We start from the raw sequence: 24916 nt of genomic DNA on the forward strand, positions 1-24916 counted from the left end.
AAAGCATTGGATGAACATATAATCATAGAGGAAGAACAGGTCTATGATATAATTAACCTAATGTGGGTGAAAATTGGGGAAACATAACTCAAGATTCCTGTGGATTTTTTGGATTTTATAAGAGCATCATACCATAACTTGGTGCAAAAATTATGCTTCCTTCTAGCATTTTCTGCATATTGCTTTTCTAAATGTCATTCACAAAAAAAATTTAGGGTTTTTGTAGCACCTTAATAACTGCGACAATTTATTGATGCATGCCCCGTGAAATAGCTGGAAAAAAATAAAGTTATCACTCTTAATTGAGCTCTATTTACGTCGATTGGAAAAAAGTGGAATTGTAACAATTTTTTTTTTATAAAATTGGTCCTTTATTTACACATGGTTATTTTAAGAAAAAACATCAAATATAATGTTTACATTTTTCTCTTTTTAATCAACTTTTGCCGTTTAAAATCTATTCTGTAGTCAAGTTTTTAACATTTAAACTTAAAACCTACAATTGTTATGCATATTTCTAAATTTTATTTTTATTATATTTACTGGCAGTATTTTAGATATTAAACATTTTATACACAAGTATTAAAATGTACAAATTGGTATAAATAAGTCTTTCATTCCCAATTCTAAATGCACTTTGATGAGTCACATTTTGGCACTAGTAATAATAATTATATTAGTTTTAGTTGCGATTAGTAATAGGAAGGCATGATATTAAAAACCACTAGTTTTAATAATTTAAGAACAATAATTTGAACTTTCATTGTTACTTTTGTTTGGTATTTTTTAAAACTTTTCACCAATTTGCATAAACCCTTGAAATAATTATTTTAAAGCTGCCTTAAATTTTATACAAATGGGCTTTTTGACATATAAAAGCTAATACAACTTGAATCTTAACTAAAAAATGCAAGCTAACTGTAGATTGTACTTTAATTTAGCTAAATAAAACAACACTGACAACAACAAACTTATATTTCCTTCAGCTGCCCATAATAATTATCATATCTATTCTTTCAGTGGCCAGCAACTAGTTACCATTCTGTACTTTATCAATAAAATATCAATATTTTCTTTTCTTATAATTAATAGCATATACAGTTTCTCATACTAAATGCTCTTTTTAAAAGTGCATTAGCACCATGGACAATAGAATTCCTTGGACGTCACTCTTTAGTTGCAATCCAACCATGGCAACTTTTAAATAACAAGTTATACGAGATTTAATGCTACAACATGAGGCTCATTTCACGGTCAACCACATAGATCATTTCGTTATTCTCTTAATATATTTCATTTTAGATAGAGTAATTTTAAAATCAAAGCATTGAATAATTTGATTTGCTACTTAAGCTATGGTGTTGTTGTTTGTGTTTCGTAATAAAGGAACTTGTTGCTGTTTGCCATGATGATATACTTCATCACAGTCACTCATATTAGCTTCAGAATCCTCAATTTCGCAAACATGAGCCGAAATGTCTGAACAAGAAGCATTCGTTGAAGTATAACCTCCTAGTGAGATTGACATTGAATCTATTCCAGATGTTTTTGTTTGATCACCATTTGGGTCACTACTTGTGGAACGGTCAACTAAAGAGCCTCTCAATGGGTTATTATTATTGTTGTGGAATGGTGAATAGCAAGCATCTTCTTCCTCAGATAGTTCACATATATTTGGTTTAAGATCAGAAGTCCAACTGAGAGCTGCACTATTAGAACCCTTGGGGTCACGATGGGAAGGCAGATATTGGTTTGGGTGGTACATTGCATATTTGTTGGGTGAAGGAGGTAAACTTTCCACCCCATCATCTGCAAACTCCAAATCCTTTCCCAATAGTTCATCAAAGGTTGGGTTTAGAGTTGGAGAGTTGTCTAAACCTTAAAAAGTAAAATTATAATAAAAATTTAATTATTTTAAAAACTTTAAAAAAATGAGCTGAAAATAGTTAGCTCAATCAGAAATCTATAATTACCCCCCTTCGAGGAAGTATGATAGCTTAGTCAAGTCGAGTAACAACCGAATTACCATGTAATTATATAACTATAGCAGATGAATACAAGTTTTTTTACATACTGTAATATTACTCGTCAGTCTGAGTAGGATACATAATTGTATGTTTGAAAGTCGTAGAAGGGCTCCAAAATTATTATTTTAATTTTTTAACAGTCAAAGGTCAACTATTTAAAACTCGATTTATTGTATTTTATCTTATATATAGCATGATAACCTAAGTGCTTATTTACATTGCGCTCTTCAATTCCTTTACAATGAGCCCTCTTTCGAATTTTTGGGTTAAGTAGAAGCTGAGATAAAAAATGGTTAATGGTAGGGTTCAATGTCATTTTCAAAAATGTGACTACACTGTATCTCAGCAACCGCTCAACCAATCTTTCTGAAAATTTCAGAATCTATTTCTACGACCAAAATAAACCCAAATACAAGTTTTTACGAAATTTGGCGATGGTCGGGTGAACAAGTGGGAAAATCTGTCCTGGAATGACCCGATGGGCATAAAAGAAATAAATATGCAATAAAAGTATAGCATTTACCAATTTATATTTGCGGAAATAGTAAAACTTGTGTAAGTTAAATGTTACAAAAACATTTTTCAAATTTTGATACTCTGCCCACGTGCCCCTCTGCAAATTAATAATAATAATAAAAATGCTTTTATTGGGTTTCACCTTCAGAACATGCCTGATTTACAAGGAGGCCCGTAACATAAAGTATAAAATAGTTTCTATATTTAATTAAGAGTTAATTTAAATAGAAATCATTTGTCTTTTAAAATATGTAGACGCAAATGGTGTTTAAATTCACTTAGGGGTTTTAATTTCTTTATAACAGTTGGCAGATTATTCCAAGTATTTATTCCGCAGCATTTTGCACTCTTGTGTCGTAAGGAAGTCTGTAAGTCTTCAACAAAGAAGTTCAGGGCACTAGCTCTTGTTGATTTAGTGTGAATGTCTCTTGGCTTACTAAAGAATTCTGTTAAATAGGTAGGGCAGGCTGAATTGAAAATTTTATACATCATAACACAGAGGTTCAATATGTAGTGTTGATTGAGAGTCAACCAATTTAATTCTTGACGAGTATTTGTTGCTGAGGCAAACATATCCCTTTTAGCAACAAATCTTGAGCCATTATTGTGAGCAATTTGAAGTTTATTTAGGAGCATTAAGTTTGCAGAGTTGTAAAATATATCTCCATAGTTAAAGAGTGGTAGAATTAGCTAATTATAGAGTAGATTGATGATTTTTGTCTCCAGGCTTCTATATAAAGGTCTAAGAATCCCCAGCCGCTGGTTTGATTTTGAGATTAGAGTCTCTATATGTTCTCGCCATGTCAGTTCTTCGTCTATTATAATACCAAGGTATTTAAAACTTTTAACCCTTTTTATTGATGTATTCTTTAAAATTGAGCTAATTTCATTTGAAATTGGTTGTCTTTTTGGATGAAATAGCATGAACACTGTTTTATTTTCGTTCATAGTTAGTTTTTTGGATTTTAATATATCCTTTAAATTTATGGCTTCTTCACTCATTACGTCTAACAGCGCATTTACATTATAATTTGACATTAGTAGTGCATCATCATCCGCGTATTCATTTGAAATACTATTGTGTAATTGTTTATGCATATCGCTGGTGTATACATTATAAAGTGTTGGGCTTAAAATTCCACCTTGGGGTACACCGGTTCTCACATATCTGGTCGTTGATTTGGCATCACCAATGGTAACAAATTGTTGTCTATCTTGAAGGTATGATTTAAACCATTTTAAGCTATTATGTGATAAATCATTTATTTGTAGCATTGAGAGCAAAAGACCATGGTCCACAGAATCAAATGCCTTACTTAGGTCTACGAACAGTATTCCAACAAATTGTCCACTATTTAACCGGGATATAATAGTTTCAAGAAGGTACATAATACCAGTAATGTTTGAATGACCCGCTCGAAAACCAGACTGTAAAGGATTTAAGATATTGTGTGTGTTTATGTATTCAGTTAACCGAGTACAAGATACGTATTCAAGTGGTTTCGACAAACATACAGGGATGGATATTTGACGATAATTCCCAACATCAGTGATCTCCTTTCTTATGAATTGGAACGACTCTTGTTTGTTTCCACTGCGTTGGAAATTTATTACTTCTAAATGAGTTATTTATTATTTTGGTAAGAATTGGAGAAATTATTATGGCCAAGCCTTTAATTATTTTGGAGGTAGTTGATCCGAACCAGTAGCTTTTTTAGCATTCATGTTTTTCACGATGTTAAACACATACTCAACAGTGACTTCCCTGAATGAAAATTTTTCATTGTTAGATTCGATAAACAAATCAGTGTCAGGGACAGAATAATTTGCCATATTTCCCAAGTTAGACGAGGCACCACTGTCTGCTGATAATTTTTATACGGTAGATGCAACGGTTCTACATGCTGAGGTTCCAGAAATTAAAGGAGATGAAGAAACAAACTCTATGGTCTATCAAGCCGGAAATGATTGTTACAACGATAGTAGTTTATACCTTTGGCACATCCGAATGGGTCATATTAATGAAACAGATTTAAAATACATGGCTACACATGGTATGGTGGAAGATTTGAAACCATTAAAAGGTGAAATCGGATGTTATGTTTCTGGCCAGTTGGCCAAAAGCACAAAGCAGTCCCACAAAAGTCTTGATTGTATTGGAAGCTCAGAAATTTTGGACCTTGTTCATTCTGATGTCTGCGGGGCCAGCCCCAGTTACTTCCGCGGGAGGCGCTATGTTTTACATAATATTCCTTGATGATAAGAGCCGTTTCATCCATGTATATCCTATGAAGAGGAAGAGTGAGGTGCTGGAATGTTTTAAGCAATTTAAAAGTACGGCTGAACGACAAACAGGGAAACTTATCAAGGCGATCAGGACTGATAATGGCCTTGAGTATTGTTCCAGAGAGTTTTCTAATTTTTGCCGTATGGATGGAATGGAACATCAGCGTACCAATACTTATTTACCGGCAATGAATGGTGTTGCCGTGCAGGTCAACAGAACATTGATGAATACTGTCCGTACATTTCTGCAAGATGGAAAATTACCAAATAAATTGTGGGCGGAATTGCTTTCAACAGCTGCATTTTTGAAGAACCTATTGAATATATTAATATATTTACTAGTTTTGCCATAGAAGCTAGAAATCAAAACTGATTTAGCATGACGTCACTAATCACTATTATTTGGCAACACTGTATTCTTGTTTTTGAGTTGCTCTAGAGTCATGCTGTTGACAGACTGTTACTTATTAAAATATACTTAACTTAGTTCTTTTAAGATTGATGTTTTTATTGCCTTATTAAGATAGTTGATTATACAACAGAACTTAATTTTAAAAAAGTAGTAATTTTAGGGGATTACGGTTTTTTTTTTTTTTTTTAGCGGAGAATGCAGCGCTTGACACGTAGATTAAGAAGTGATTTTTTTGGGCCGCAAATTATAATTTTTTTAATTAACTTAATTTTAAAAAGTAGTAAATTTAGGGGATTAGTAAAGTTTTTCTTAAAAATAGTACCGTCGTGTATCAGCCGACACCACCTTATGAAATATGGTGGCACAGGAAACCTCGTGCACATTTCTTGAGGAAGATTGGTAGTTTGGCATTCGTACATGTACCACAGCAACGGCGAAGAAGTAAATTGGATAGACGTGCGAGTTTGGGAGTGGTTGTCGGATACGCCATTCATACCAAAGGCTATAGGATATGGTATCCTAAAGATGAAACCATGCACGTCACTTTTGATGAGACGAAGGAAGGGGTTGAACATATCCAGCATGTTCAGAGAATTGAAGATACGCGTTCGGTTTGTTTTGTAGAAGATGACAAATTGGTTCCGGTGGTTGTACCAACAAAACTGAATGACCAACCAGATCAAAGGGATGTCCAACCTGAGCAAATGATACAAACTGAGGAGAATAGAGAGGTACCAAAAGATCCTGAACTTCCTGATGGTTTTAGGAGAGATGTTAGTATCAGACAGAGTGGAGCCACGATAGGGCGTGTCGATATATATTATTACCACAATAACAAGCGTTTGCGTTCAAGAGCAGTAGTTGAAAATTACTTAAAAGACAATAATATTAATGCATTTGATTTTTCAAGAAAGTCTGTTGCAGAATCTTTAATGACAATCATGTCTGTAGAAGGTGAAGATGAACCGTTTGAAGCATATTGTACTGAGGTGGTACTTCCCAAGACTTATGAAGAAGCCATTAGCTCAAAGCAGAAGAATGAATGGCGAGCAGCTATGCAAGAGGAGGTCAATACGTTAACAGAGCGTGAAGTTGCTGAGGTAGTTGAAAAACCACACCATCAGAAGATAGTAGGCTGTCGCTGGGTCTATGCTACCAAGAGAAACAGCCGAGATAAGATAATTAGATACAAGGCAAGACTAGTCGCTCAAGGAGGTACCCAGATAGAGGGGATAGATTATGGTGAGACTTTCTCCCCAGTAGTAAGCTTTAGTCTCATACGTTTCTTTATCGCTGTCTTCGTCGTAACCCTTGGTTGGGTGCATCAACACTGGGATGTTAAGAACGCTTACTTATATGGGACCCTTGATCGAGATGTCTACCAGTTAATACCAGGTTTTGGAGAAACTGACCAGTCGAAATGCCTGAAGTTGAAGAGGTCTCTGTATGGTCTTCCACAGAGTGGCCGAATGTGGTATTTGGAGCTTGATAGAAGTTTTAGAGAATTGGGCTTCAGTAAATTGATGGGTACAAATTGTATCTATTATTTACCTATGAAGGCATTGGTGTTGGTATCCGTTGACGACCTGGTGGTCATAGCAAGAAATAATTCCATATTGGATGAAATTTATCAAACACTTACTACCAGGTACCAACTCAAACGTCTGGGGCCTATACAGAAACTTTTGGGCGTGGAGTTCGATGTTTGAGTTGACGGGACCATAAAGTTAAATCAAGATTGAAGCAAATGATTACGAAGTTTGAATTACAGAATCTGTCAATTCCCCTGACAAGGAGCGATTGTCCATCAACATCAGAGGATAAGCTCGGTATGTCTGATTACCCATATAAGTCTATGATTGGCTGCCTTTTATTCATAGCGCAAAGGACACGGATATTCTTTTTGCTGTTATAGCCTTGTCGCAATTTAGTAGCAACGCGGGTCATACTCATTGGGCTCGGTTGTGCCACCTTGCATGGTATCTGTACACAACATCCGACTATGGACTGATTTGTAAGAAACAACCCTATCCTAATATACTTGTCTACAGTAATAGTGACTGGGGCTCCGATAGGGATACAAGGAAATCACAGAGCGGGTATGAAGTCTTCTATGGTTCCTGTTTAATATCTTGGCGCTCCGTAAAACAGAAATCGGTATCCCTATCTTCAATGGAAGCCGAATTCTCTTATAGTTTTTACCAATCATGGGGTTAGTGTTAAGGAACAGATAATTCTTTGTGATAATCAAGCTACAATATTTTTAGCTCAAAATAGTGTAGAGAAGCAGCGGTCCAAACATATTGATTGCGTTTTCATTTTGCTAAAGACAATATTGATAGGAATTTGTTTAAATTGTTGTATGTTCAGTCAAAATTTAATGCAGCTGATATCTTAACTAAAGCTTTAGTGAAACATAATTTTATGAATATTAGAAATTTGCTTAACCTAGGTTGTTAATATGTTGTTAATTAATTGATTAATGATTTGTTGTGATTTATTTATATAGTTGCCATTTATATCAATGAAAGGGGGAGTTTTGTTGTATGAATATATAGTCTTTGCTATAATGGGCGTATATAAACTGATTGTTTAGTTTATGGAACAGTTCAGTTCACATTTGCCTGAACTGAACTGAATTAGTGGCAGACGTTATGTGACACTTCTCTCCCAACCTTGATAACAGCAAGCTGTTAATATCTTAATATGTAAATAATGTAATTTTGCATTTTACTTCAGTTTTATGAGAATCCCCAACAGAGCCGCAAAGAGCAATGCCGCAAGGTGCAAGGCCGCAATGAGTATGGGCTGATAGTTGACTACATGGTCGTTCAGAATTAATGTTAAATTTACCATTAATGATAGTGTTTAGTTTTTCCTAATTTGTATTGATGTTTGGTTAATGTATTACTTTAAAAATGTTTGAAATATGTCTACCATTATTGTGATAGGATTTGAAATTTCTTGATTCCTTTAAACGTAAGATGTTAGTAAATGAGAAAGAGCCAGAGAGGGGGAAATGCCATAAAATTTTACGAGCATGCTTCATGCTTGTAGAATGTGCAGGTTTCGGGTTCGAAATTAAAAGGGTCTAAAAAATAAACAATTAGTGCCAGAATAGAGAAGAGATCCCTATCTACTTTTATGCGTTTATGGCTTTCAGCTGGGTTCCCAATCTTGCTCGCTCTTCTTCGCAGTTTTTTGTTGTTCATATTGTTACTAGAAAAAAACACTGCCTTTCTCGGAAAATTAGTCACACCTAGGAAGGGCCGCAAAAAGGAGAAGTTGGACAGATGCGATTTGGTCGAGTATAAGAGCGGTGGCGTTTTCAGTTGAGAATAAAAAATATCGTTTGCTCTCCCAAAAAAGACTACTTTTTGACTTACAAATCCATAATAATTATGAAGGCAAACATAAAACGTTGCCATGCAGCTTCTAAACATAAATTAATAGAAAAATGTTTATAACACATAAATTTTTTGTCAGCAAGCGGCCAAGTTTAAAGTGTCTACCCGGTTTAAAGTGTCATTTTAGTTCTGTAGTTTGATTCTACAACACCATTGATTGCTACCTATGTAGCGAGGAATTTTGTTTAAGCAAAATGGCAATTATAACACAACCATGTATGTTGTCTATACCTGAGTAATTATACTGAACTATAAAACTTAAAACCAATACTTTACACTATAAAGTGAAGAAGAATAAGTAAATAGAATCAGTAACTCATTGTTTAGTTATTAAAATCATTCTAAGTTATAATGCTAAAGACCAAATATGGCACAAACTCACATGGACTAAGACCTTCGATACAAAGTGAAGAAGATGCAGCGTCATCAATTTCATTTTGATTGGCATATTCCGAACCAGACTGCTCAGCATCTAAAGCTGCATTTCTTTGATGCTGTTTAAGTCTACTTTGAGTTAATCCAGGCAATAAAGAAGGTCTCTTAATTGCATTGCTTTCTGCCATAAGACCCAGTAAAGGCTCTGCTTGACTATTTGATTCTCCACTATGTAAACTTGACGAATCTCTAAGTTCATTCATTGACACTTCTGTTATGTTTGAAAGTGGTTTCTGTGTAGCCCAATCTGAAATATCCCAGTGGTAACCTATAATAAAAACAAATGTTGATGTAACACTGCACTTAACATTAGTATATTGGTTATTTTTTAGTGTCACAAGTAGTATAAACTTGAAGGAATTGTGATGAGATAAATTAGTTTAATAGGAAAAATTGTTTTCAATCATGAACCTTCTATTACATAAAAGGATAAGAAAATTTCTTACAACATGCCCATGATGCCAGCCGTTTCTTTCCATATATCCCTAAATTTTCTGAAGCATGCAAATCTTTGGTTTTTTACTGGGCAAGAATACAAATTATCTTGTCCCACATGGTTCATGTTTTAATGAATTGAGAAAACAGTATTTTAGACTTTATTCATAAATAAAATTTTTCTTTCTAACATTATCTCCCCCACCCAATAAAATATCATCTTAGAATACCAGTATGCACTTTTTCCAACTAGTCTACTATTCAGAAAACAATGAAATAGATGTAGAGCATAACAACCAATACCCATTCATAAATGGGTTGTTGACATACATACCCCATTCGCATGACCAGCTAAATATCCCAACCAGAATATTGATATCTTCCTAATACAAATGTATACGGCTAAACTGTTGAAGCATGAATTATAAAAAATGTGTGGCCTTTTACTTTAAACAAAACTTCATTGTGCAATAGAATTTCACAAAAGCATCTTAGAAGCCATTTTTCTATCTTTTGAAAAAAAAAAAAAACCCACATATGTGCAATGGTTTTTACCCTGTCGTATCAAAGAGCATTTAAAAAATACTAAATAAAATAACATGGTTCGAAAGGGTGTGGTATGAAATTTTAATCAATTCAACTTAGTAATCATTTATGGGAAATTTAACGGAAAGCAAACAAGTCTCAATCAATGTTATTATATGGTCTTTTAAATTTTAGGAGTTTGTGATTTAGTACCTGCAATTATCTTTATGGAATGAGGTTATACTTAATCACTACCACACCATGCATCATATAGATAAATAATGGGCCTTTTACCATAAATTCTGAAGGTCATTTACTTAGAAGCAGATGTTTTTAACTGTTCTGGTCTTGTTCTTTCTAAATTAATTGCAATAGCAAAAACAAAATGAATTATTAAAAAAAAAAACCCTTAAAATGCTAAAGCTCTATTCCATCTATAATAGGAAATGTTTTGTATTTTAATTGAGATTAACTAGAATGAGTAAGCAAGTTTATTTCAATTACTTCTTTTTACACAGGTCTGTGCACCCATTCCCTTAATCTGTTTTAGTTCTGATAACATTAGAATTAATAAAAATTATACAAGTTACCATTTATTACTATCATAATTAAATAGTTAAAATAATTAAGTATTAGCAACCATAAACCCAAACGTGTGGCACTTCATAATATGTGTTAAGATATTTATAAGTTTATCTCACACCAATTATTACTTCTTAAGACCAATTGACTTGGCAGTGGCGGATCCATTCTAAGGGGGGGGGGGGCGATGGGGGCTATCGCCACCCCTTGGATGTACCACCACAAGAATACTAAATATTGTTTTAGTATTCATTAAAATATTAGAAAAGCTAGTTTTATAAAATACAAATTTATATAGTTAACTAATCACAAATAAGTGCAGGGAGCGGTTAGCTCGAGTGGCATGAAGGGCTTTCCACCACCCTCCTACCCATTGTAACCCGGCCACCTGTTTAAAGGCAATAAAAGTCGCTAGATGACTTGGGCCTTGCTGATTATTATTATTACCCACAATTCGGAATTTACTTGTTATTTCTTTTATAGAACTAAAAATATTCTTCATTTCTAATTGCAGCAGAAAGATAACAACTGTTTAAACAGCTAATAGATAAAGAGTTCAGCGCAAGGCTGCCCGAGTTGTCAGGGGCCTGCCATTTTTAGATCGTGAATCTAGCGCGTCCGGTGTGATAAAATCCTTGAAATGGTCCTCTCTTAAACAATGGAGGCAGATGCGTCGGTTAATTACCCTTTCCGGCATAATATATAATAAATTTATATACACATAAATATATACGTATATTTATATGTATAAATACATACATATACATGCATATATATATATATATCGCATTGGGTGAAGTTAACTACAGCGGCCTCATTGAATTTTATATTAATTTTGGTTGCGCCTGATAGACCTTGTCACGTAGATGCCGATGGCATTTTTTATTTTGGTCGCAAATGATTAATTTTTTAATGTAATTTAAAAATTTCACATTTTTGGGCATTTTCACGTGTTTCGTTGTACTTATTTCCGTCGCGTGTTCGCCGACACCACAGTTTCGGTGTCCTAATAATTTCCACGTGATATTCCCGTACTTTATAAAATCAATTACAGTTTTTGATCATTTTCTAGGTGTTTTGTATTTTTGGGCCACAAAGTGATATACCCGTACTTTATAAAATCAATTACAGGTTTTTTTCATTTTCTAGGTGTTTTGTATTTTTGGGCCACAAACGCTTATTTCAGGTTGATATTAAAAGTATATACTTGATGCGTAAGGCTTGGTACTGTCCTCTAGGTCGCGTTATAGATGGCCCATCGCTTTTTTTAGTATGGGGTTGGGGAGGCGCCACACGCCCCCAGCGCATGAGCGAAGTGAGTGCGCGGCGCCGTCAATTTTGCCATTGCATTTGTAACAAATTTAATGTATAAATTACTTAGCAGGCTTAAAAGTTAGATAATGACTTTGCCCCAAAAAAATGATGTACAGCTTTCGTGTTTCTTCGATTAATAAATTATAATTATTATTACATAATGTAAATATGAATATATGATGCCTGTAATTCTGTTCTAGCCTGGTGTGGTGGACACTTGTGTCTTTTTCTGGGTAAATAAACTTTTCTGTTAGAAAGAAAAGTAACAAACCTTCGCTTTAGAGTTAAACCAAATTTGAAATTTGATAAATGACTAAACTAATTAATTGTAAAAAGTTCTGATTCATTAATCATCATTACCTCCATTAACTCAACCTTAAAACCCAAGATACTGGGGTTTTCATCTTTACAACAAAAAACATTTACTCGCCATTACCTCAATGGTCCTTATCAAACATGTCATAAAAATTAATTTTTTTACCATTGTCAGTACGGTACCACATGTAGAGAATAGTAAAACATTTTACTAACTGAGATAGTGATAATAATTAAATATAGCCTACCAGGAGAATCATCCATGGAAGCCATACTCAATGCTGAATTGACACCTGAAAGACCATTTCGTCCTGGTGATGTTGTGCTATTAGATGAAATTCCATGTGCATTTGGTTGTTGGGAATAGTTGTTCCTGTTTAATGGACTTAATCTAGCATCTTTTAAATCTAGAGTATATAAAAAAGCCAAAATATTTAAACATATATTTATAGATAATAATAAGATTTATTACTTATGATTATTTTATTTTAGTTATGACCTTATTTTCCATGAAAATAAATAACACAATTCACACTAATGTTATACATGAAAAGCAATAACTATATGAAAAATCCTAAAGCATGCTCCATATAATGTCTTTATAAGCTTGAGGAGCATATGATGTTATTTTGCTAAAAAATTTTCATGTAAATAGACAAACTACTGTGGTATAGTTTTCATAGGAAAACTACACTACTGAGAATGTTTAAATTTGAACCATGCACAAATGTTTTAATGACTACAAGTTGTTCCGTACAGTTTACATTAAATTAAGTTTTGTTAAAAAACTCTTAATTGTTTTTAAAATGTTAATTTTATTTTACATGTACTCACCATTCTGAATCTTTTCCTCATAAATTTTATCTTTAGGAACATCTTCCCAGCAATCAATTTTATTTGTGCATCCTCCACTAACAGGATTTGTGTTATAGCCAGTAGCACTGCCTCCACCAGATGATGATACAGACATAGGCTTGCTAATATTTTGTAAAAATTCACTGCTATATCGTGGCAACGATTCCAGATCAGCGCCAGCGCTGCCATAACTGTTCAATGTTTCAAATTTATTTAATCCGCAAAGAGAATCTTGATGATTAAGTCTGTGGGGATGTGCATTGGGGTGTAGTGGTTGTTGATTGCTAGGTGTGTATGAAAGGGGTCTGGGAGGCACTATAGGTGGCTGCTGACAACCAGTACCAAAAGCAGTGGTCATTTCAAGATTACTGACTTTACTCTGTCGTTTAAGATTGTCTTTCTCTAAAACAGTATTCTTCATCAAAAACTCTCCAGCAACTTGATCATCTCTAATTTCATTATTTGGTCGATGTCTCCTGCGTTTGTGTCTGTACCTCCAACAACAAGCCAATAGAAATGCCAGAGCAAGGATGAAAGTGATGACTAGAGCGATGCCTATAACTTCTTCTAAAGTAGTGTTCCAGGCTGAAGATGTGATTGATGTAGTGTAGAGATGGTCATTGCAAAGTATTCCCGTAACATTGGCTGGGCAATGACACTGAAAAGATCTACATAGAATTAATTTTAAAAGAAAGCCATTAGTATAAATATCTAATAACAACAGAACTTAAGAGTATAGAGCTCATAAAAATGGCTTTCTGAATTATTTTTTGCTAGTTACCCAATTAGATTGATACACGTAGCTCCTCTAGCACAAGGACTGAGCTGACATTCATCAACATCATGTTGACACCGATCTCCATGAAAACCTCTGCATTTGCATATTGGTCCACTGGTGCCTTCTTCGCAAGCAGCTTTATTCAAGCATTGATTTGGATTACAAAAACGTCCATAGTCACAGCGTTTGCCACTTATTCTACTTGGACAGACACATTCATAATCATTGTCCAAGTTGCGGCAAATACCACCATTCAGACAGGGGTCACTAGCACAAGGATCTGTATCTGTTTTACAGAACGGCCCTACGAAGCGTGGTGGACACTGGCATATGAAACCTTGCTGATAAGACCCAACAACATTGGAAGAAGTTAAAGTACAAGAGGCACCATTATAGCAAGGTTGTGTTCCACATGGTCCTGGATCTATCAATGATCGACAATGGAATTCCACATTCTTGAGCCTAATGAATAATGAAAAATTCAGTGACTGAAAAAATTTATGACAAAAAATATTGAATAATTTCACTTTACGAAGTTTATAAAAGTACAAACTGACATTTTACACCTTTGAGAAAAAACCCAATTTTGTGTTTTTAATTTAAGTAATCTACATTGAACAACTATCTAACACCCTTTCACTTCCTTATATTATGAAAAGATGATTTAAAGGTTTGAGTTATAGTCAACAGAAAACTTGTCACATGGCTTATGTTGATTAATTTAATCATGCACCTAACAGTTAACACTTAAATTAATAAAATTTTATTATGAGATTTGTTTTGGTGGCAGACCAAGATTCCTTAGGCTTAAGAATAAACGTAGGAGGCTATAGCTGCTTCTTCAAAAAAGAAAACTAATAACGCTCTCTACTGGGGTTATTCCAGCAACTGCTTTCTAATGTCTGCCTCTAAAAAGGTACACCACAACCAGAAATAAACAAACCCCAATTATCTGGAAGATATTCCGTGTAGCTATGTAACCTCTATTCCTCAGAACATAATTCATAAGAGTGTTTTAAGCGGAGCTTGAGGCTTGAGCCACCTTAAACATTTCTGAAGCGCTAACTAAAATTTACGAAAAGTGACTCCTAAAATTTCAGAATTTTTCTGATTCACTTGGCTAAAAGTGTCCCCACCATCTCCGTAATTGGGACTCCCCTGACCGGGTGTAAGGCTTAAGCGCCACCAATTTTGAAATCCTGGCAATGTCACTTCATCCCGCTGTGAATTACCTGGCTATTGATTTTTACTTAGCCTAGTTTACTAAGAATATGGATATTTTCTGTTCACGTATTTATTCCACAACACTTCCTGATAAAAACATTTCTCAAGTAGCTACTATGCGGAAATGCATGTGCAAATTAATCATTAATTGTATTTATCGCACAATTCAATTTAATGTACCAGTATATTGAAGATATTAGACTTACTTCTTCAATGTAGCAACTAAGTTACTGGAATGCTCATGAAGTGGAATGGAGGTTGTATCAATTTTCATATCATCAAGGCAACCTATAAATCCCATTCTAATATCTTCCACTTGAAGGGATGATTGTAGGAAATTGTTACTTCCCGTGATAGCTAAGCCACCTGACGTCGTTGCTCTATTGGATTTGAACCATCTAACTTCTGCTCCAAAATAGATATCAGATCCATCCATATTTAGAATATCATGTACTCCCTTAGCTCCACCAGCAGCTTTATATTGCTTATCAACAGTAATTTTGGCCATGTTTCCGTGTCTTTCAACTTCAACTTGATGCCAAAATGCATCATTTACCTTGGGTGATTCAACTCGTACAACTCCTTCACCACTACCACAATCAAAGCGAAATCGGATGTAACCATCATAAATTTCTAGAATTGAAAAATCTCTAAGACCAGAAGCAAACATAAGATTTCCAGAAGCTTGTTTTGTGCGAAAGTGAATAGATAATGTTAAATGTCTATCAATTGGTGTGTTCACTGAGTAACGAGTATAACTTTGACCCAAAAATGACATAGGAGAACGAGGTATGTAACAATTTTCATTTTCACAAGGAGGCTCTAATTCTTGATCACAAAGTAGACCACCTTTTCCAGCTGGACACTGGCAAGTGTAACCTGGAGATTCAAGCACCCCAGAGGGACTCATTCCAATAGTATGAGCAAGTAAGGGAGAAGATAAATCTGAGCTGGGCACACATATTTGTGTTGGTGGACATGGCTGTTTGGCACACTCATTTATAACCAACTCGCAGTGATTTCCTAAATAAATATTAAATGTAAAAATCAATACAATTTTAATTATCGAAAAAAATTATGATTTACAGCACATTACCCATACCAAAAAATAAGTTGGATTTTAGTTTGTATTTGGTTTGTATACACATTATTAGTTAATATTAACTTGGTGTTACGTAGGCTCAAGTTGTCAGCATATTTCAAGTTACTAGTTAAAGGGGTAATAAGTTGTTTTTCAATTGGTAGAAACAGTATTCAGAAAATTACCTATTATTTTTAAGTAGTTAAATGTAAGTGGTTGATTCTGGTCTAGTTGGAAATAAGTTGGTTATTAAAGATGATTTAAGTTATTTTTAAATATGCAATTGTCCCAAATACAAACTTAAAACCTAGTTGAAATAATAGTTGTTTTAAGTGGTTTTTAGCCAACTTATTTTTTGGTAAGGGTTGTAAGAAACCGAAAATAATTTAAATGTTATCACAGTATCTTCTACTGCCACCCTTACCAAAAAAATAAGTTGTCTAGGAACTTGGTTTTAAGTTTGAATTTGAGACAAACCCTTACCAAAAATAATTTGGCTAAAAACCACTCAAAACAACTATTATTTCAACTTGCGGTTTTAAGTTTGTATTTGGGACCAATGCATACTTAAAAATAACTTAAATCATATTTAATAACCAACTTATTTCCAGCTAGACCAAAATCAACCCTTTACATTTAACTACTTAAGACCAACTTAAAAATATGTAATTTTCTGACTACTAAAAACCAACTAATTTCAAACTTAAAAAAGAAGTATTTTCCTACCAACTGAATAACAACTTATTACCCCTTTAGCTAGTAACTTGAAATATGCTGACAACTTGAGCCTACTTAACACTAAGTTAATATTAACTAATAATGTGTATACAAACTAAAATCCAACTTATTTATTTTTTGGTATGGGAATAGAAACTAAATATTAACTAAGACCATTCTTAAAAATAACTTTACACCAACTAGACTACTAAAAACCAACTAATTACAAACTTAAGAAAAAGTTATTTCCTGCCAACTTAAGAACAACTTATTTACTAGGGGGCACATGGTTTTCTAAGCACAATATTATTCTTTTAAGTTTATAATTTAATGAATGAGACTTTTGACACTGTTCTATTGGTTTTTAATTTTTGAGAACACTAAATCATTATGTTTCTCCAAGAATTTCAGCGAAAACAGAAATATTAAAAAATATTAGGCTAACTTACCACCAAATCCAAGGTGACAAATGCAGAACGTTTTTTGTACATGTTGTGGAAAGACTAAACTAAATGTATCAGTTGTTATACTCAGAGGAGTTGATTGATCCAATATTATTTTGTCTTGACATTGTCCATTTGCACAAAAACTATCAGTGCAACGATTCTTTGAAACCTAAAATTAATTTAAGTAAATATAATTGTTAAATGGGTTGGTTATTTCATGAATAATCTCTCCCCACACAGTACAAGCAGGTCCGAAAGTGGTCGGAAAAGGGTCCAACAGTCGTAAAGTGGTCGTAGTCGTATAAGTCTTTAGAGGACCATTTCCCAGATAGCAAGTTTTTGGTGTTAGCTATACCGACCGTTGGGCCAACTATTGTAAGAACTTTTAATATGATGGTATTAAAAGATTATCTCATATATATATATATATATATATATATGTTACTGTTGGATATTATATTCTTTGCCACTATTGGTTAAATGAAAAACAGCTTGAGATGGCAATCCTGCTATGAGAATGACGTTGTCTGCTAGAAAGTTTTTTTTATTGAAGGAGCTACAGATTAAATATAACTTGCCACATCATACATTAACAGTTACTTAATTTGAGTAAATTTTTATTGGTAATTTAAGTTTTGTGAAAGACAACGCTAGACTTAAGTTAATATTCGGTATTAATTTGAAAGATTACTGTTTCAAATAAATAAAAATACTGCTAATAAATAATATAAGCGATTATTCAGCAGTGATTCCCGGAACACACTTGTGATACTATAACTAGGGGTGTTAAATTAAATTTCTTCGCCGGAAACAGTTACAAAAAATGGCAAAATTGAACTACAGCAGCCTCATCTAATTTTTATTTTTTTTTAGTGGAGAATGTAGCACTTGACACGTAGATTACGAAACTATTTTTTTTGGGCCGCAAATGATTATTTTTTTAATTAACTTATTGAATATATTAATATATTGAATGGTTTTGCCATAGAACCTAGAAATCTGAACTGAACTGATTTAGCAGTGGAAGTTTGATATGGAAATGACTTTAAGATCAAAAGGCCTTTGGGAAATTGTAAAGGGATTGGAGATAGCGCCAATTGTTCCTGTGCTACATGCTAATAATGCAAGTGCTGTTTCTTTGGCAGAAGAAGCACCGAGGCAATTTAAATTAAGAGAGTCTAAGGCATATTCATTAATTGCTCTGGGAGTAAGTGAACATTTACGAAGCATAATTACTGAGGCTACTACAGCAGTAGATTTATGGACCACATTGGAAGACGCTTTTAAACCCAGATCCTGTGCTAGAATATCAACATTACTGAATGAATTCTACGGATTGAAGTACACGGATGGCAAGAGCATGCCAGTATTTATTGGTCGAGTCTATGATATTAAGAGACAACTTGAAAATGCCGGGAAGATATTAGAAGAGCAAGATATTGCGTATAAGTTAATTGGAACGTTGCCTTCGTCAAATGAGTCGTTGGTCTCACAGATTTACCAATTAGAAGATAGTAAATTTAAGCCCGAGCCAATCAAACAGATGTTGGTTGCCGAATATGGTAGACAATCGCAGAAGGATCTTAGTATTGGTTTGACATCGGATGCTTTTATGGTATGCTCTATACATTCAAGTCAAAGAGGAAGAGACAATTCATGTCAGAGGGGAAGGAATCGTACAAGTCTCAGAGGAAGAGATACATCGAGCCAGAGCTGTAGAGGGCATTATTATGACAATCCACAGAGAATGTTTAGTGGTACATGTTTCACTTGTCATCGTATGGGACATAGAGCTGAAGACTGTCGACAGCGAACCAGGAATCGAGGTAGAGGGCGTTTTACAACCGAAACCAGAGAACCACAAACGGGAGCCTTCTTCGCCGCTGCCCATTGTACTTCAACAATGTCTAAAGATTGGATTGTAGATTCAGCCGCAACTCGACATTTTTGTAATCAAAGGAATTGGTTTCATACCTTCATACCTTTCAAATCAAAAGTAACAGTAGGTGAAGGATGTTCAAAGGTTGAAGGTCGTGGTGATATTTGGATCAAGATCTTCCGATTGAAAGATGTTATTTATACCCCTGGAATGGGGAGAAACTTAATATCTGAGAGACTCATGGATCAGGCTGGGTATACGGGAGTTACGAAGGATTTGAAGTTTACCTTATATTTTCCAAATGGGAGTTTTGCTTTCGAGGCTCCACTTTCGGATGATCATTTCTATACCTTAGATGCTACGGTTTTACCAAATGGGCTTCAGCACGATATATTAGATCCGAATAACGAACCAGAAGTTTTTCAAGTTGATGGTGAAAAGAAGAATAGTTTAATGCTTTGGCATTACCGTATGGGTCACATTAACGGACCTGATTTAAAATATATGGCATCTAATGGTTTATTACGAGGAATGAAATCTTTGATGGGAGAGCTGGGCCATTGCATTAAGTGCGAACTGGCGAAAAGTACGAAGCAGTCTCATAAACCACTTGATGAAATCAGAAGCAAGGATGTTTGGGGTCCTGCTCCAATTACTTCAATTGGCGGAGCCAGATACTATATCACTTTTATGGATGATAAAAGTAGATACCTACGTGTTTACACAATGGTTAAAAAGAGCGAAGCGTTAAATTGTTTTAAAACATACAAGGCCTTAGTAGACAGACAGACTGGGAAGAAGATTAAAATCATAAGAACTGATAACAGTCTCGAATATTGTTCCAATGAATTTGCAGAATATTGTCAGAAAGATGGCATGCAACATCAAAGAACGAATACTTACTCCCCGGCAATGAACAGGGTAGCGGAAAGAATAAACAGGACCTTGGTAAACATGGTACAGTCGTTTTTGGAGGATGGTAATTTGCCTGCTAAGCTGTGGGCCGAATTAGTATTGACTGCAGCGTATGTTAAAAATCATGCCAAGCATGAAAAGTTGAAAGACAAGGTTCTTATAGAGATTTGGATGGGTAGAAAATCAAGTGCCATGCATTTCAAACGGATTGGAAGTTTGGCTTTTGTACATATTCCTTCCGAGCGGCGGCAGAATAAGTTCACCCCTAGAGCTAAACTTGGCATAGTAGTTGGCTATGCAATTAATACCAAAGGATATCGTATTTGGTATCCCACCGAGAATATAGTTGTTGAAACAATGCATGTCCGATTTGATGAGGGGAGAAGAGGTATTGATTACATTACTAATAATAAAACATATGAGGATACTACTCGGTTAACCTGGCTTTTTGATGATGATGTAACCGAAGTATCGCAGGCACAAGACTTACCAACGTTCAAGGAGGAGACAACCGAAGTGGTTATACCAATGGAAAATGTACATCAACCTCTGGTACTGGCTGAGAACAATCCAAGTAATCTTAGCACAGCTGCAAGTAGTACTATTACAACCGCAAGCAATTCCACCATAACACCAGTATTACCTGTTGGTATTAGACGGGAAGTAGTTATCAGGCAAGGTTTACTACTATGATTCCAATAGGAATCGACTGCGTTCTAAACCCGAAGTTGAGAGGTACATAAAATCTAATAGTTTCCATTGGCTGGAAGCCATGCATGACGAGGTTAACACACTGAATGAGAGAGAAGTAACTGAAGTAGTAGACAAGCCGCAACATAAGAAAATCATCGGCTGTCGTTGGGTTTATGCTCTAAAGAGAGATGCAAAAGAACATATAATACGATACTAAGTCAGACTCGTTGCTCAGGGATTTTCCCAGATTGAGGGTCTAGATTACGATGATACTTTCTCACCAGTGGTTAGTTTCAGCTTAATTCGTCTATTTATTGCTATTTTCGTCATTACTCTTGGCTGGGTACACAAACATATTGATGTGAAAAATGCTTATTTGTACGGTATTATCGACAAAGATATATACATGAAGTTCATACCAGGTTTTGGAAACGCTGATTCTACAAAATGCCTCAAACTGAAGAAATCATTGTACGGACTTCCACAGAGTGGAAGGCTATGGTATTTAGAGTTAGATGAAAGTTTTCAAAAATTGCGTTTCAGAAAATTGGCTGGAACAAATTGCATCTACTATGTACCATATAAAGCACTGGTTCTTGTGTATGTTGACGACTTGATCGTATTCGCTAAAAATAACAGTATATCCGAAGAAATCTATCATATTTTGTCTGAAAATATGAACTTAATGTTGGTATTGAATAATAATTATAAACAAACTGGTTTGAATTTCGCGGGTCCATAGACTTTAAAACATTTTGTTGCATACATAACGCCATCTATATCTTTACTATATATATGTTGTGTATGCGGTGGGGAGGCGAGGAGGCTGCTTAACACTCCTTTGTATTATTCCTTTAACAAATAAAGCAGTTATATCTTTCCGTTCACGATATAGTCTCTAAAATACTTTGCGGCATGACAAAATAACAGGTTATGGGCCAGCCACACTTCCACTGCGCTAAGAAAGAAAAAGAGACGAAATTCACGTAAGAAGAAGAGCGTCATTTTAATAAAAGGAACGAAGTTATTGAAAGGTTTAACAAGACAAGGCCCGAGCAGAACTAAGGGTACTCAATTATTAATTGGGGTCATTCATAAAGATCGAAGTATCAGAGATCTAGTTACAAAGAAAAATATAGATATAAATAACAGGTTATATGGTATCGATGAAGAACTGGAATGGCTTAAAAGAAAAATGAACCAGAATCTGGAAGTAAAGGATCTTGGAGAAGCCAAACATATATTGTCCATGAGAATCACTAGAACTGAAGACACCATAATTATGGACCAAACCCTATATACCGAAGAACTAATTAAAGAGATGGGAATGACAAACTCAAAAAGTGTCTCAACACCATTGTGTTTAGGCACAAAATATCACGTTTGTAGAGAAGGACAGGAATTAACCGAAGAAAAGGCGAACCCTGCAGTACAGAAGAGCTGTAGGAAGTCTACTCTATTTAGCGACTCATTCAAGGCCAGACTTGGCGTTCGCAGCCACATACATGAGTCAGTTCAATAAAAATCCATCACAAGAGCATTGGACTGGAGTCCAGCATATACTGAAGTACCTGAAAGGAACAAAAAATCACGCGCTAGTTTTTCGAAAGACGAATAAACCAATAACAATATTCACTGACGCGGACTGGGGAGCGGATGTTGTGGATAGACGTTCGTTCTCAGGATACACGTTCGTTCTAGGAGGGGCTGTCGTAAGCTGGGCCAGTCGTAAACAAAAATGTACAGCTTTGAGTACTGTCGAAGCCGAATTTGTCTCGTTGGGAGAATGCGCCAAGGAGTGCAAATGGATTCAACATTTATTGGAAGAACTCGGAGAAGACTACTTTCTAAAGCAAACAATGAAAGTCCGCATCGACAATCAAGGAACTATGAAGCTTGCGGAAAATCCGACAACATCAGACCGATCGAAACATATCGACTTGAAGCTATTCTACGTACGCGAACTCATAGAAAACAAAGACATCGAATTGCAGTATGTACCAACCGAATTCAACCTAGCTGACCAGCTGACGAAAATCGTGCCAAGCCCGAAGATGAACAAACATTTAAAATGTATGGGAATCGTTGATCCAGGAGGGGTGTTGGTATTGAATAATAATTATAAACAAACTGGTTTGAATTTCGCGGGTCCATAGACTTTAAAACATTTTGTTGCATACATAACGCCATCTATATCTTTACTATATATATATTGTGTATGCGGTGGGGAGGCGAGGAGGCTGCTTAACACTCCTTCTTTGTATTATTCCTTTAACAAATAAAGCAGTTATATCTTTCCGTTCACGATATCGTCTCTAAAATACTTTGCGGCATGACAAAATAACACTTAAGACACTGGGACCAATACAAAAGTTATTAGGAGTTGAATTTGATTTCCGATCGAGTAATACGGTTAAAATTCATCAAGGAAATTATATAAATCAAATCATAAAGAAGTTTGGGCTGGAGTCAGATATTCCAGTTTATTTACCCATTAATCCATCTGCAATATTGACCCGTAAGGATTGTCCTACTACAGAAATTGAACAGCAGGAGATGGAAGAGTATCCGTTTAAATCTTTGATAGGAAGTATCTTGTTTGTTGCCCAGAGAACAAGACCTGATGTCCTTTATGCTGTAGTGGCATTATCGCAATATAGTTGTAACCCTGGTTACATACATTGGGTACAACTATGTCAACTAGCAAGATACCTTTCTACTACTTCCAGCTACGGTTTATTCTACCAACGAGATCCAGCACCTAAACTCACTATCTATAGTGATAGTGATTGGGGGTCTGACAGAGATTTCTGTACATCACAGAGTGGATACACGGTGTTTTACGGGTCATGTTTAATATCGTGGCGCTCAGTGAAACAAAAATCTATTTTGCTTTCCTCAATGGAGGCTGAATATTACGCTGTCTCTGAAGCTACTAAAGAACTTTTATGGTTCACACCCATAATTGAAGAACTGAAATACCCTCGGTATCTACGTGACAAGGTCTATCAGGCGCAACCAAAATTAATATAAAATTAAATGCTTTTATCAAAGCAGTTTAGGTGGGGTGGCTGAGTGGTTAGCACTTTAGCCTCGCAGCAAGAGGAGCCGGGTTCGATCCCAGCTAGTGGCACTGGTTGAAAATCCGGAACCACCCCTGCGTAGAGTTTGTAAGTTCTCTCCCCACTGGTTAAAGGGGTTTTCCACCGAGATCTTCGGTTTCCCCTTCCCATAAAAACTTGCTGAGGTTAACGGTAATAGTTAGTGTAGGGAGCTGTTGGCTCGCGTGGCATGAAGGGCTTGCCACCACCCTCCTACGCATTGTAACCCGGCCACCTGTTACTTGATCACGCATAAGCAGCATTGCTTATGTGGTCGAAGGTGGTGCCTTGGGTATTAGCTCTATTTAAAAAAAAAAAAATTAAAGGTAATTTATGGGGGGGAGTTGGGACCTAGAAAGGTACAGATATTTCTTAAGATTTTAAGAGATATTTTTTTCAATTACTTTCAAAAGCCAAATATATTATATTACATTTCATCAATTTTCCTCTCCTTTTCACAAATTGTATATATTTTAAAACCCTTTCCTTAAAGAGCAACACAAGCTCTGTGGCAAAATAAAGAAAAAGTAACATGCTTATATTAGCGCCTTACACCCTCCTCAGTACTGGCGAGACCACACAGTTTACCGTAAATTTCGCACTTTGCATACATATTCACACAAATGCCAGCTCACTTGCGTTGCCCTTTAAATTTGAGCCTTGAAACTGTAACAGGAAACTGATAAAATATTAAAAGGGTTTTCTATTCTGGGTGGGTTGGGGTGGGGGGAAACTATATTGGAAATCACTCACTTTTAAAAAGTTTGAGCTTTTTCCATATGAAAATAGCGAAAAGAGACGCAGCAAAATATAACCATATTAATTATAATATAATTAATATGGTTATTATTTATAATGTGTATGAGATGCTTGATAACAATCGGACCGGGTGTTGGGCCAACTACTAAATGAATTTTAACAGGTTATTACAAAAGCAGCTCATTTTGGCTTAATATGAGTAATTTTTAATTGT

The 24916-nt window shown here is 35.2% G+C and overlaps 1 protein-coding gene across 5 annotated transcripts in view; it reads right to left on the reverse strand.

Annotated features, from left to right (window-relative positions):
* Positions 1 to 369: 369 nt before the first annotated feature.
* The window catches only part of kug (FAT atypical cadherin kugelei), a 164337-nt gene continuing 139790 nt past the window's right edge, over positions 370 to 24916 (reverse strand). For 3 of the 5 annotated variants that reach the window (XM_090172864.1, XM_090172865.1, XM_090172863.1), the window contains 7 exons: positions 17359 to 17524; positions 15318 to 16134; positions 13891 to 14349; positions 13089 to 13777; positions 12503 to 12661; positions 9031 to 9351; positions 370 to 1878 (listed from right to left, as the gene is read on the reverse strand). In XM_090172864.1, the coding sequence (XP_090028990.1) occupies positions 1349 to 1878; positions 9031 to 9351; positions 12503 to 12661; positions 13089 to 13777; positions 13891 to 14349; positions 15318 to 16134; positions 17359 to 17524 (3141 nt within the window). In that variant the 3' untranslated portion in view covers positions 370 to 1348. Of the gene's footprint in view, positions 1879 to 9030; positions 9352 to 12502; positions 12662 to 13088; positions 13778 to 13890; positions 14350 to 15317; positions 16135 to 17358; positions 17525 to 20243; positions 20793 to 24916 lie in introns of those variants that run through there. The other 2 variants (XM_090172868.1, XM_090172869.1) reach the window with 2 other exon arrangements.

The sequence above is a fragment of the Leiobunum rupestre genome, chromosome 4 (genome assembly GCF_980474605.1).
Source record: "Leiobunum rupestre chromosome 4, qqLeiRupe1.1.hap1, whole genome shotgun sequence".
In the NCBI taxonomy this organism is placed as follows: Eukaryota; Metazoa; Arthropoda; class Arachnida; order Opiliones; family Sclerosomatidae; genus Leiobunum; species Leiobunum rupestre.